Raw genomic sequence first — 13,419 nt, forward strand, 5'->3', positions numbered from 1 at the left:
CTCTCACATAGATGTTTCTCTCACTCCCTTCCTCTCTCTCTAAAAGTAAATGAAATCTTTCAAAAGAATTTTAAAATAATAGACCTTGATGACTAAATGAAATAAAATCATAAGCAGTTACGAGCCTTAGGGAACAGAAGAATGTTACTATGAGTTATAGAAACATGAACATTTTTTAAAAAGCTGGCTTGACTTGTAAATATCCAGCAGATAAAAATGTGGAACTAGGGTTGAGAGATATAAAGTTTTGTCCCTAGTGTTTATAACAGATAAGAAGAATAGTAAAGCAATTCACTGAATGAAACAGTTAATTCAGAATCTATTCTAACTGCTTTCAGGGAAAAGATTTTGACTTAGAAGATCATCAGCACCTGAGTGCTATAAATTACAGCTCTGAGGTATATGCTGCCCTGATAAAAAGACCTTTTGTATCTGCATTCTGAAAGCAATGACAAAAGGTCAAGCTCCTAGGACAGCTGAACTGAAACAATTTAAAAAATATAAACAAATACATAAATTGTGTTGATGTCAAGCCATCGCTGAAAGGGTGGGCTTTGTTCAGAACACAAAAGGCAAAAAACTCTATAAATACTGGATATTAAGGATAGTACAAACGAACCCATTACCTACAAAGAAAGGGTTTATATTAAGACTTCACGGTTAGGAGGAATGGTCTTCCCACTAGGGTAATTCTTAAAAACTAGGATTTTTATATTCTGAACATAGGTCACTTTTTAAAATAGAAAAATCCAGGTTTTTTGAAGCCTTTACTTCCTATTTAGCCTAAGTACATGGGCTTGACAGAATTAAGAGACGTCAATAAAATGAAGATAGTAATATCACAAAGCAGAATCCGCTGACAACCTGGCTTGGCTCATAGCAGTTCCAGTTTTGCCTCTGAATCTTGATAACATGGAATTTTTCAGACTGAAAACCTGGATTAAACTACTGGATCTTACGAACAGCAGTAACATTTGGCATTAGAGATTCTCCTTATCTTTCTTTCTGACTGGAAAAAAGCTAAGTATTAAAGGAGAGCGAGTAAATGGTTCAGTCTGCAATCAAAACTTGACTAAGTAGTCACGTAAACATAGTATGACAAATTCTGGAAACATTTGTGTGTATGTGTGTGTATGTGTGTGTAAAAGATGTAAAATAGCTCTCCCTTAACCAATGGAGAGTTTTATGTTAAGTAAATTTGTAATTTTTAAAAAATGGTAATGACAGATTTAAGTAATTTAAATAATATTTTTGTGTTTCTCTAAGACAAGACAGAACCTGTGGAATATATAATACTGTCCCTCAGTGCCCATATAATATATAAAATAATCTGGTTATGCTTTTCTTTAAAAATGTGAAGAAAAATTCAAAAACTCTTAAAGATCAGAAAGAGAAAACCACACTCACAAGTCGGTCTCTGTCATTTTGGAGGGACGACATAGCTTTTTTTAAACTCTGTACTTCGGCTGGGCTTGCTGCTGGCTGGGCTGCAGACCTCTGCTTCCCTTCCTCCGTCTTGCGGAATTTCCCCAGTTCATTCAACAGGTGATCTCTCTCATTCTGTAGACTGGCCATAGCCTTAGAAAAAGACTGCACTTGGTTGTAAGAATCTTCTAGTTGTGAGGACAAGTGAAGCAGTTGTTCATCTTTGGATTGAAGCTGTTGGTTAAGTTTCTCCAGGTGAGGAATGCTGTCCCTGTCAGTGGAGCTCACTGGAAAGGCAGCTTTAGAAACCAGAACATTTCTCTCTCTGCCCGAGAGGCCCTGTTCTTCTTTCAGCTGTGCCAGTTCTTTCAGACTGGCATCATATTTCCTTTTCAGTTCATCAAACTCCTCCTTGGCATGGTCTCTACTATTTTGTAGGGAACTCATGGACCTTCCAAAAGACTGGATTTGTGCTGTGAGACCTTTATTTTCTTTTGTGACCACGAGTAATTTCTGTTCCATCTCCATCAGATCTCTTGCTAGCTCTGCCACCCTCTCTTCTGCTGTTTCTGTTTCATTTCGCATTATCCCTGCATCATGATGAAGGTGCTTTAATTCCTTCTTCATCTTCGCTTCAATTTCACCTACTTTCTTGGCAGCTTCCATCTGAACATGAACCAATTCCTCTTCCAGCTCTGTAATTCTCTTTTGAGAGGAAGCAAGGGTAGTATTTAACCCCTGTACCTCTTCTTCTTTTACTTTTAATTGGGCCTGAAAGTGTCCTAAAGTGCCTTCTTGCAAGGCTGTCAACTCTCTCTGTAGCTGGGATACAGATACTTTCAAGCTTTCAATCTCTTTAGATAAACATTGTTTCTCCTCCTGTAGGGCAACAGAGGACCTCTGTAGATCCTCCTTTGCTTCTTCAGACTCCTTCAGCTTTTCTTCTAATTTAGCATAGTCATTTTTCAGCTCCTTATTCTGTTGAAGTTGAACTTCAAGGAGTTGTTTTTGCTGGCAGTCCTTTCTTGCTATCACTTGGTTCAGGTCTTCTCTATATTGGATCAGTTCTGCATCTAGCTTGGCATTCTCAGAATTAAGATCATCCATATGACTTCTCAAGCATCGAATTTCTTCCTTCAGCTTATTATTCTCAGCAGCAGCCTCTTGTATGAGTTGGTCTTTTTCTAAGATTACAGAAAGATGTCGCTCTTCCAGCTTTTGGTAGTCACCTACTATGCGGTCTCGGTCATCCTGGAGAGAAGACATGGATTTAACAAAGGAATTCAACTGAGCCTTCTGCTGCATGTTTTCCTTCTTGATAGATTTCAGTGTTTCCATGAGCCGATTGGTTTTGTCAACAGCTTTTTTGTTCTCTTCTAAGACAATATTCTCTTCCCCTTGGGACAGCAAGTTTTCCAGTTCTTTAATTTCTTTATCATGTTGCTGATGCAGTTCAGCAACAGCTTCTTGGATTGCCTGTTCCTTGTCAGAAAGCAGGCTTATAATCTTCTGTTCTTTCATGTTTATTTCTTCATGCAGCCTACTGATCAGCTGTCTGGAGGTCTGAAGGTCGGTCTCCAGCTGTTCATAACTGAACTTACAATTTTGGATATCAGCCTCTTTCTGCTTTATGATCCCTTCCAAATTTTCTTTATTTTCCTTACATTTTTCTAGAGAATTATTTAAATCAGTCAACTGGTCTTTAAGAATCTTAAGTTCTGATTCTAATTTAGCTAATTCATTCTGAGAATTGTGGTACAGATGTTGAGTCTCTTCTAGCCGGGACAAAAGTTCTTTGTTTTCCGCCTGTAGAGTATCACAGACCTTCTGCTGAAGCTGGACCTCTGTCTGTGCCTTGGACTCCCAAGTCTGCCTGTCATGTTCAAGCCTAGAAAAAAAGAGAAAAGGTCATAAATTAGATTTAAAGGAAAATTACTTGATGCTTGAGAAACACATAGGACAACATGTACTCAGATCTGCAAATAAATATTCATAATTGGTGTTCATCTTTTTAATGAAAAGATATCAGTTCTACTGAATGCTCTATATATTACTGTATTAAAGGTATTTTGCACCTAATGATACAGATATTTAAATTATAAACTTCAAATTATCTTGCTTACTTTAGTGACATGGTTTTGGACACTCTAGAAAATAATACTTTCTACTACTTTGCTCTAGACAAGCTAATGGCTAGCCCCTTAAAAAAATAATGTTGATGTGAGAGGCAATAAGAAGAAAGATACTACTAAAAGTGGAGGAGTGTAAAGTGTGGGGGACACTATAAATGACAAAAAATTGGAGTTTGAAGAAAATGACTCTAACACACATATGCAGTATGAATTGATATGGAATATGAGGAAGAGAAGAGAGGCTATCATTTAGGAGGCCACGGTGATGATTTGAGAGTGCTGTGGTACAAATCCAGACTAGAGGAGCAGAAATGGAAATGAAAAGAAAGGGAGAAATCTAGGAGATCGCTCGATTAAAAAAATGGGAAGAGAAGCAGATGTGAATTTTTCATGTTAATACCATTAGCAGAAAGTCATTTGCAAAAAAAACGAGAGAGAGAGAGAAAGGCATGAGATTATGTCCTCTTGAGGGATTTAAACCCAAATTAGTCCCATGTTAAGTGGAGACTTTCTTTGGCTTCAATTATCTTTGGAAGAGCAAAAAATATCTATATCTATATAAATGTATATATATACATATACATATATATACACATATACATATACATACATACATACGTGTGTATATACACTTTTTACCTGGAAATGTTGATCTTCAATTCCTCCATATGGATGGACATCTGCCTAAGTTGATCCTTTAGAACAGTGCAATTGTCCTCTTTGAGTCTAATTTCTTCTTCTTTAGTTTGAATAGCATCACTGAACTTCCTCTCCCATTTCTTGGCTTCATCTATCACCCTGTCCCGATCATCCTGGAGGGAAGACATGCTCTTAGTGAAAGCTGCAAGCTGCGCCACAGTACTATCCAAGTTTTCCTGAAGTTGTTTTACTTCCTTGTCTTTCTTGTTTAAAGTAATCTGAATCTCTCCAAAAGTCTCTTCCAAATGGACTTTTTCTCTACTCAAAACATCCAGTTTCTCTTGCATATTCTTCTTCTCTTTCAGATGTTTTTCTTCTACCTGCTCCAGTCTTCGCTCAAGATCTTCATCTTTTTGTTTCATTTGGCTTTTAATGGATTCTTTATTTGACTGAAGTTCCTTTTTCAACTTGAGATTGTCTGTTAGGATCCTTGCTGCTTCACTCTGAGTGTCATCTAGCAGTACCCTGAAGTTAGCTAATTCTGTTTCTGCCTTCTTGCGGTGTTCACTGGCTTGAGCCAGATTTTCTTTGGTTATTTCCAAATCTTTCTGGGACTCAGTTTGAACAAATTCTAGAGCCTTAACAGTTTTCTCCAGAGCACTAATTTTCTCCTGGTACCTGATGCAGTCCTTCTGCAGCTGCTTTACTTCTTGTTGTTTTTCTTTTAACAGTTCCTGAAGTTCCTTTGCATGGCTTTTATTGCTCGGTTCTTTCTGAGCACCTTGTATTTTCTCCAAATATTCTTTGCGGATTTCTGATTCTACCTGAGTTTTCTCCTTGACTAACTGCTGCTTTTCTTCTTCCAATTCACTCACGCACTTTTTAAGGGTCTCCATTTCAGACTCTAGTAGCTCATTTTTTATTTGGGCATCTGTAACATCCTGATAATAATTCCCAATACTCCCATTAAGTTCTGCTAACTGATTCATAAGCCTCTCTTCCAAATCATCTTTCTCTTCTTCTGCTACCTCCTTAAGCTTGGTAACTCTGGCAAGTTCTTCTTGGATTTGTTGATTTAAAAGGTTTATTTTGGTTACTTCTTCCTGGAGCATTTTTAGTTCATCATCCTTTGCTGATATTTGATTTAGTAAGGCATTTTTCTCATTTTCTAAAGTCTGGCTAAATTCCTTTGCTTTCTGTTTCTCCTCCTCTAATTCGGCAATTCTTTCTTTGAACTGATCAATCTGCTGCAGGTAGTTATTAATTTCATCATGTGAGCTGCTATTCTCACTTGCATCAGGACTGGCACTGGTCTCTGGTAGAATGGATTCTAAACATTCAGGCCTTGTGTTCATACTCAAAGAGTTCTCCTCACTAGCCTCACTTGGGACAGACTGTCTTGCCTCTTCAGTGATGTGCATCTGGTTATCATGTTTCTCAGTGGCCTCTAGGCTAGCTTGTTTCAACACATTACCTTCTCTCTGTTGTTTTAAATTTTGAATCTCTTCACTTAGAGAGTCCTTCTCAATCATCAGAGCCTCAAACTCCTTAGAAAGGGTTTTATACTCTGATTTGACCGTTTCTAGCTCTTCCTTCATGTTGGCATTGGAAGAAAGAAGTGCTTCCATATAATCTTGAGATGTACCTCCTGGAGAGTGTACCTCTGCTCTAAGCCGGTCATTCTCTTCTTCCAACTCTAGGATTTTTTGCTGTTTAGATTTAGCAAACTTTCTCATTTTTTCTTTCATTTCTTCCATTTCCTGTTGAGCTTCCTGCAACTGCTTTTCCACCTCTTTCTTGTTTGCTTCTGTGCTTCTTAGCTTGCCATATACTTCTTGCTTTTCTTGCCTCACGTTTTCCACCACATGCTGAATTCTTTCTGCCTCATTACTAATGTTCTCATAGGACTGCAGGAGGGTTTCATATTCTTTTTGTAATTCTTTGTGTTTCTCTTGCCATTCAGTGATTTCCGCAATCTTAGAACATTTCAAAGATTCGATTTCCTTCACCAACTTCTCTTTGTCTTCTGTAAGACCCTCCAAAGCTAATTTCAGACTTTCACAAGAACCACTGAGACTTTGATTTTCCATTAAAGATCTGTCCACTTCTATAATAAGTTTGTCTCTTTCTTCTTGAAGAACAGCCAACTTCCCTAAGAATGTATCTTTTTCTTGATTCTGAGCAGAAACTTGGCTTTCCACATCTGCCAGAGACTTAGTGAGCTGTTCAATGGTATCTCTGGCCAAAGACAACTTCTCTTGGAGAGTTTTGTTTTCTTTTAGTGCTTCTTTTCGGGAAATGAGGGCAGCTTGCAGCTTCCTCTGTATTTGTTGTTTTGCTTTACTTTCGTCTCCAATCTCTTCTGGTTTTTGCTTCATTTCACAAAGTTCCACCTGTAACTGCTTCATCTTTTCATCGTGCTCTTTGGCTTGCATTTCCAGCTGTGTATGCAGAGCCTTAATTAAATCCTCTTGCTCTATTATCTCTGTCTGTACTTTAGTTAGGGCTGCTTCTTTCTCATTAAGCTGCCCAGAAAGGTATCTAACTTCATCTTCCTTTTTGCTTATGAGTTTTTGCAATTCATCTAGTTCAGGCTGTAGTTCTCGTAAACGTTCTAATCCAGCAATTTCTAGTTGACTGTTTTCTAATTTCTGCCTCAGGCTTTCTGCACAGGCTTCAGCTTCATGGGACGCCATTTGAAGACTTTGGATTTCAAAACCCTGCTTATTTATCTGCTCTTGTAATTGAAATACTTCTTCTGATTTTTTAGTAAGCTCACTTGCTGTAGAACTAACCCTCAATTCTAACTCCTTCTTCTCAGCCTCTATTTCTTTGAGCTGGGCTTGAATCTGAGCAATACAGGTACTGCCCTGCACAGCATTTGCATCTCCAGGATGAGAAGGCCAGTCTGGGCACAAGTCAAACTCTAAGACAGGTTGAGCGGGTTGCTGCTCCGTGGCTTTGAATAAAGGTTCTTCTAAAACTTGAGTGGAACAGCCTTGTTCCTGCTGGTCAGTGCCTAGGAGTTTTCTGTCTACAGACTCCCTTATTTGACTCTGGAGCTGCTTTAGCTGATCTCCAATGTTCTCGTTTTCTTTGCTTTGTTCATCAAATTGTTCTTGCAAGCGATTATAGTCATCTTTCTGTTGCTTTAGCTCCTCCCTAAGATGTTTTTCTTTCTCCTGTGCCTTTTTAAGAATCACCTTGCGAGAGGTTAACACTTCCTGCAGCTTCTTTTGAAGTTGCTCCTTTTCTTTTTCAAGGTCCAGGATCTTTTCTTCCAGTTCTGGTTTCCAATGTTCTCCACCACCTGCACTAGGAGGACTGCTCAACACTGTTTCCTTTACAGGTTCTTTTGAGCTGCCATCACCAGCATCCTTGTTACCTGTGGTTAACTTTTGGATAATTGCTTGGTTTTCATTGATTTCTGCTTCAAGCAAATCTATTTGGCTTGCTTTCTCTTGAAGGTTCTGATTTATCTGTTTGATCACAGCCTGCAACTCTTCTTCAGCTGCTGCCTTTTCTTCCAAATCCTTCCTTAAATGCTCTAGTTCTACTTCTTTCTCAGATATTGTCTGTTTTAAGGAAGTTTTGATTTCTTGGCACTTAGAAGTGACACATTTTTCTGAGTCCTCTTTACTTTCTTTATCTTTCTCCATTTCTCTCCTTTTACTCTCACTGAATGGGACCTCTTTCCTAGATTCATCTTTCACTTTGGCCAATTCCTCTTCCAATCTACTGACTCTTTGTAGAAGTTCCTTTCTGTTAATAAGAGCTGCCTGCAGCTTTTTCTTTCTCTGCTCACTTTCTTTCTTTACAAGGTCTAATTCATGCTGAAGTTCTTCATTATTTATTAGCCCTGCTGGGCTCAACTCATCAGAAGTCTGTTTAAGGCCAGAAACAACTTCTTTACCTTCTTCCACTTGCTCTCTTTTTGCCTCTTCAGCTCTGGATAATAAATTCAGCTGTTCTTTAAGAGTCTTAATTTCTACCCCAAGAGAAAACTTTTCTTCATTAAGCTGAACCATTTTCTCAGTCATACTAAAGCTGATTTCTGTCACTTGCTGATCCTTCTCCTCAATGGTTTGCTGGAGAGTTTCTACATCTCTCTTTTTCTCTAGTAAGAGTTGATTTATTTTTGCTATTTCAAGTTCCTTCTCTGAAAGAGCTTGTGAAAGTTCTTCCATCTTATTTGTGATATCCCTCAGACGTTCTGTCCCCTCAAGCACTTCACTTTCCTTCTTCTGCAGCTGGCTCTGCAGGCTTTTAATCAGTGTACTCTGCTCAGAAAACTGAAGATGTACATCATCCAGTTCATTCTGCAAAACTTCAATTTTCACATCTTTGGATTTGGTTTCTATGCTGAGACTGTGGATCTGTTCAGTAAGCAAGTTGTGATGAGTAGTGTGACTTTCATAGTCCAGTCTTCTTTGCCTTTCTGCTTCTGCAAGATTCACTTCCAGTTGTTGTACCTTAGCCCTCAGTTCTGTTACCACACTAAGTTCCTTCACCTGAGAGAGAAGCTGGTCTCTTTCTTCAGACAAAGCAGTGAATGCACTGCTGGCGTCTTTGGCATTTTTCTTAAACTCTTCAATCAACTGAGTTAGGTTGCTTATTTCCTTAGCTTTCTCATCTAAATTTTCCCCATAGGTTTCTTCTGCTTTATGAAAGCTAATCTCAAGCTCCAAAATTTGACTTTTTAGCCTTTCCAATTCATCCTGGTGACACTGACAATTGCTTGGTGCAGCAGAAGGGGGGTTATCAGCATCACACTGTTTTGTTGACTTCAATTCTATTCCAGTGTCATTTAAAGATATTTCCTCAGATGTCCTATTTTGATGTTCAGTGCTCATCTGCTCTTCTTTCTCAAGTGCTGGAAGATGGTTCTCTTCATCTGACATCAGGGGGAAACCTTGCCTTGTACCTTCAAGCAATACTTGCATTGTGATGGGAGGTATTCCTTTGCTCTCCATCTGTTTCATTTCTTTGTGGTCAACGACCTCAGGGTCCCCCTCAGTCCTTTTGCCCTGGAGCTGCAACTTAAGAAATGCAATCTCCTCTTGAGCTTCTTTCATTTCCAACAATAAAACTGACAGTTCTTTATGTTTCTGAAAACATGTGTTTTCTAGGACACTTTCCTCAGCAGAAGAGTTGCTCTTGTTGAGCCTGGTAATATCAACCGTGCTGATCTGTTTTTAAAATAGGAAAGAAAGACAAAACTTCCATCAAATATTTTACAAGAAACAGCCTAACTAATACATGGCATTTTGTGTATTTTCCAAAACCTGAAACTTTGCAGCCCAAACCTTCTTCCTACCATAAAACTGCTAAATCCTTTTAAAATTACATTTTATCTTCCAAATTGGACCTCTAAGAGCATCCTCTCATTTCTACACTGAAGTGAAGCAATATTGATAAGACCTAAGGAAAGCTGGAACTTGTCATCTAGATATTACTTACCTGAAAATTTTATTTCAGATTAAAATACCTACTTGTTTCTCTAACGAACTGCATAAAAATGAAAAGGGAAGCAGGAGCTTAATTAAAATTTTCTTTCATCCAATACCAAGAAGGAAGTTATGGGACTCCTTTTACTAAACTATCCATTAAAATAAGCCAATAACAGACAAGTATACTGTCAACCAAGTACAGTAAGTCCTCACAATGTCGATAAATTCTAGGAACTGTGGCAAAACTAAGTATAATGAAACCAATTATATCGTAGACTAATTGATAGAAACAAGAGTTAAATTCCTGAAGCATCTCATCAACATTATAATGAAACAACTTTGAATGAAATGACATTACTTGAGACCTGCTATAGACTGAAATAAATTACCAGGATCAAATAATCAAAAAGGGGTTTTGCTGGAGTACAAGTATGAAATTATGGACTTGTTTGGCAAAATATTAACCATTATTATTATAAAGATTATTGCATTAAACTGTTTAATCCATGTAATAAATTACTTTTATAATTTCTTTTTTAAAATACATTTTATTGATTATGCTATTTATAATTTCTTTTAGAAAAACAAAATCAGTGAAATCTTATGTAAATTTAATTAGTATTTTATTAAATGAGTTTGGGGACAGTGTATACAATAAAATCTCCATCTTTGTCAACAACACCTTTTCTTTCCAGAAAAAAATCCAATTTGATAGAAGACCACAAATAATGCAGTAGCCAAGAGTACAAGCTCTGCAGCCTGATTGAGTACACATCTGAGTTCTGCCATCTACTAGCAGAAGCTGGTACATGGTAGGTATTCAAGGAACGTTAGCTATCATCATGGTATCATTCTTAGCCAATGGGTAAGAAAAAAATTCATTATTTAGGAATTTATTATTTTAAAAGTTATCTCACTAGTTTTTATAAGCATTATTTCTTATCATTAAAATTCTTTGCTCTCTATCACATTCACATTTCTAGAGACCAAAACTGGAAACAGTATTTGGGACAGGGAAAAAGTTCCTTTATAATTTTGGCATGTCTCATTCCTATTTATCCATCCCTATATACATTAAAGACCTAATACAGTTCAGGCAACACTCCTGCCAGAAGACTTCAGTATAACTCTTTTTTTGCTTTCTTTCTTACCCTAAGTATTTTTACTTCCTCTTTTCTAACTACCTGCCATGCTGCTCCCTATGATATATACGAAGTTTAACTTTTTGGCTCTAGAAAAAAAAAAATCAATGTCATCCCACAAGGAGAGGGCAGAACACTAGACAATTTAGCTCTTTCTAGCCATTCTCATTATTTTTTCTCATAAAACTAGTCTGCCTCTCTCAGCTGAGCTATACTTTCTATGAAAACTTTTCTATTCTCTCTTATCCCAAGGGATTATCTTATTCACCCTTCCTTTTGCAATGTGTGCTTTTTATTTTCTTTTCCATTGTTCCCTCTTTGTTCTCACTTCTGGTTCTTCTGTTTTTCTTTCTTTTTAACAGATTCCTGTCTTTCTTATTTGTTCTTCTTTTTTGGGCTGTTATCTTGTTCTCACCAGCCATGACTACTAGGCATCTTAAAACATTAAGCACTCCCTGGCCAAACAAAATTTATTTTCACTTTGTCAGTATCCATATAATGCTACAATTTTCAAAATCTAGTTCCTTTTGACAATTTTCTGAACAGAGCATCAATGGCCAAATTAAAAGGTACTGAATGTAAGTATGGTGGTAATTTTATTGCCAACTTGGCTTGGCCACATATGGTCAGATATTATTCTTTATGTTTCTGTGAAGGTATTTTTAGGTGAGATTAACATTTAAATCAGTAGACACTGAGTAAAGCATATTATCCCCTGTAATGTGGGTGGGCATCATCCGATCAGTTGAAGGTCTTTACAACAACAACAAAAAAGACTGGCCTCCTTCAGAAAGAGGGAATTCTGCCAGTAGATTGTCTTTAGACTTGAACAGCAACTCCTCCCTGGATCCCCAGCCTGCTGGCCTACCGCATATATTCTGAATTTGCCAGCCTGCACAACTGCATAAGATAATTTGTAAAATAAATCTCTCTCTATATATACACTTTCTATTAGTTCTGCTTTCTATGGAGAACTCTAATACAATAAGTAAGCAGTTACTTCTGTTAAGAAGTTACATTATTTCTCAAGGCCATTCATTACTCTGTCACTGACTTCTTGATTCGGAGAACATAGCTAAGTAAACACAATACAGCTAACAGTAATCTTATATCAACAGAATATTAAGGAACCACACATTATAGTAATTTTCAGGTTATAGAAAGCACCATTATGCAAACATACCCTTTTAAATATAATCCTTAGTGAAACTGTGTCGAGTGATGGGGGAAGGGGATGAACTCAATTTTGTCTAATCTCTTTACTGAGGAACCTTTTAGAGATGGACAAAGAAGCTGAGATAAAATGATAACCCAGTAAGAGAAATGGGTTATCAAATAATTTTTTATTTATTCAGGACAAATTAAAAAATCCAAATATTCAGAAACAAATGAGATTTTATGGGAACTAATAACCATTACCAATTTCTTAAATAGATCTCACTTTCTAAGTAATGTAATTCTCTGTCAACATTAGGAAGTTGCAGAAATGTTTAGGTTTGAAAGAAAGTCCTCTTGATGTAGTTCACATTCTGGTTATGTTAAGAATGCATCACTTACCTCACCGACTTCTCTATCTGCTTCTCCAGTTCTATTCTGAGCCTCCAGGAGAGTAATCTGAGAAGACAGTTTTTCTGAAAGTCACAAAATAAATATCCTTTATTTATTAATAAGATATAGGTAGAGTGTTTAAAAAACCAGAGGCATGCTTTTGTGTGTGAGGCTATTTGAGATGCATGAAATAACCAAGAGGAAAAAGACAAAATTGTTTGGGGGAGATAAAAGGCTTATTTTATTAAAAAGAACTGGCAAGAAAAGAGAAGATACAAGATAGACTGCTACTATTAAATGATAATAATTAACCTGAGAGTAAGTAAATAGTGGAGGCTTTAAAGTAGAAGGACACCAGAACATGTGACAAGGAGCAGCTACTTCTATAACACAATTTGGAATTTCTAGGGCAATAAATTGGCCTTAATTTATTCATAACCCTGTATTTACATCTTGTATTAATATAGCACTAATAATGCCTTCAATGTTCTTTTACATATGTTCATAACGACATCAAATTCTAGCACTAGAAGGGCGTTATCCCATCTCCACAATGACCACATGAGGAAATGAAGAAATGACATGACCTGCAGCTAGGTCACAGAGAGCTGAAATCAGAATCCAGTCATATGAGTTCTACCCCACATTCTATTATAACGTGTGTATCTAAAAAGGATAGTAGCACCTTGGAGGATAAAAAATATTGAGTATTAATATGCCTCCAATAGCTTATATACCTTCTGAGAAGCTAAGACAGATATAACAAAGAAAAAAACCCAGCATATTGTTTATACTACACCCAAATGTCTCAACATGACCTACGTGGACCCTCATTGTTTGACCCCCACTTACTCTACAATCTCCTCTTCATGTACTGCCCCTTTTATGTGTACTCTACCTGCCAAACACTGACCTTCTTTCTGTCTGCAAACATATAAGGTTATTCATACCTCAGGGCACTTGGCACTGCTTTTTCTCTGCTTGGAATGCTCAGCCTCTTTGCATGGCTGCTCCTTTTCATCACATTCAGGTTTCAAGTTCTCATAAAGGCCTACCCTGACTATTATAATGCTGCTTTCTTCT

General features: G+C 37.2%; 1 protein-coding gene across 4 annotated transcripts in view; it reads right to left on the reverse strand.

Annotated features, from left to right (window-relative positions):
- The window catches only part of GOLGB1 (golgin B1), an 85,935-nt gene that overhangs the window by 30,760 nt on the left and 41,756 nt on the right, over positions 1-13,419 (reverse strand). For all 4 annotated transcript variants that reach the window (XM_045851817.1, XM_045851816.1, XM_045851815.1 and 1 more), the window contains 3 exons: positions 12,346-12,419; positions 4,197-9,385; positions 1,408-3,313 (listed from right to left, as the gene is read on the reverse strand). In XM_045851817.1, coding sequence (XP_045707773.1) covers positions 1,408-3,313; positions 4,197-9,385; positions 12,346-12,419 — 7,169 coding nt within the window. The remainder of the gene's footprint in view (positions 1-1,407; positions 3,314-4,196; positions 9,386-12,345; positions 12,420-13,419) is intronic.

Source organism: Phyllostomus hastatus, unplaced genomic scaffold (genome assembly GCF_019186645.2).
Source record: "Phyllostomus hastatus isolate PE091 unplaced genomic scaffold, TTU_PhHast_1.1 phas_contig_86, whole genome shotgun sequence".
NCBI classification, from domain to species: domain Eukaryota; kingdom Metazoa; phylum Chordata; class Mammalia; order Chiroptera; family Phyllostomidae; genus Phyllostomus; species Phyllostomus hastatus.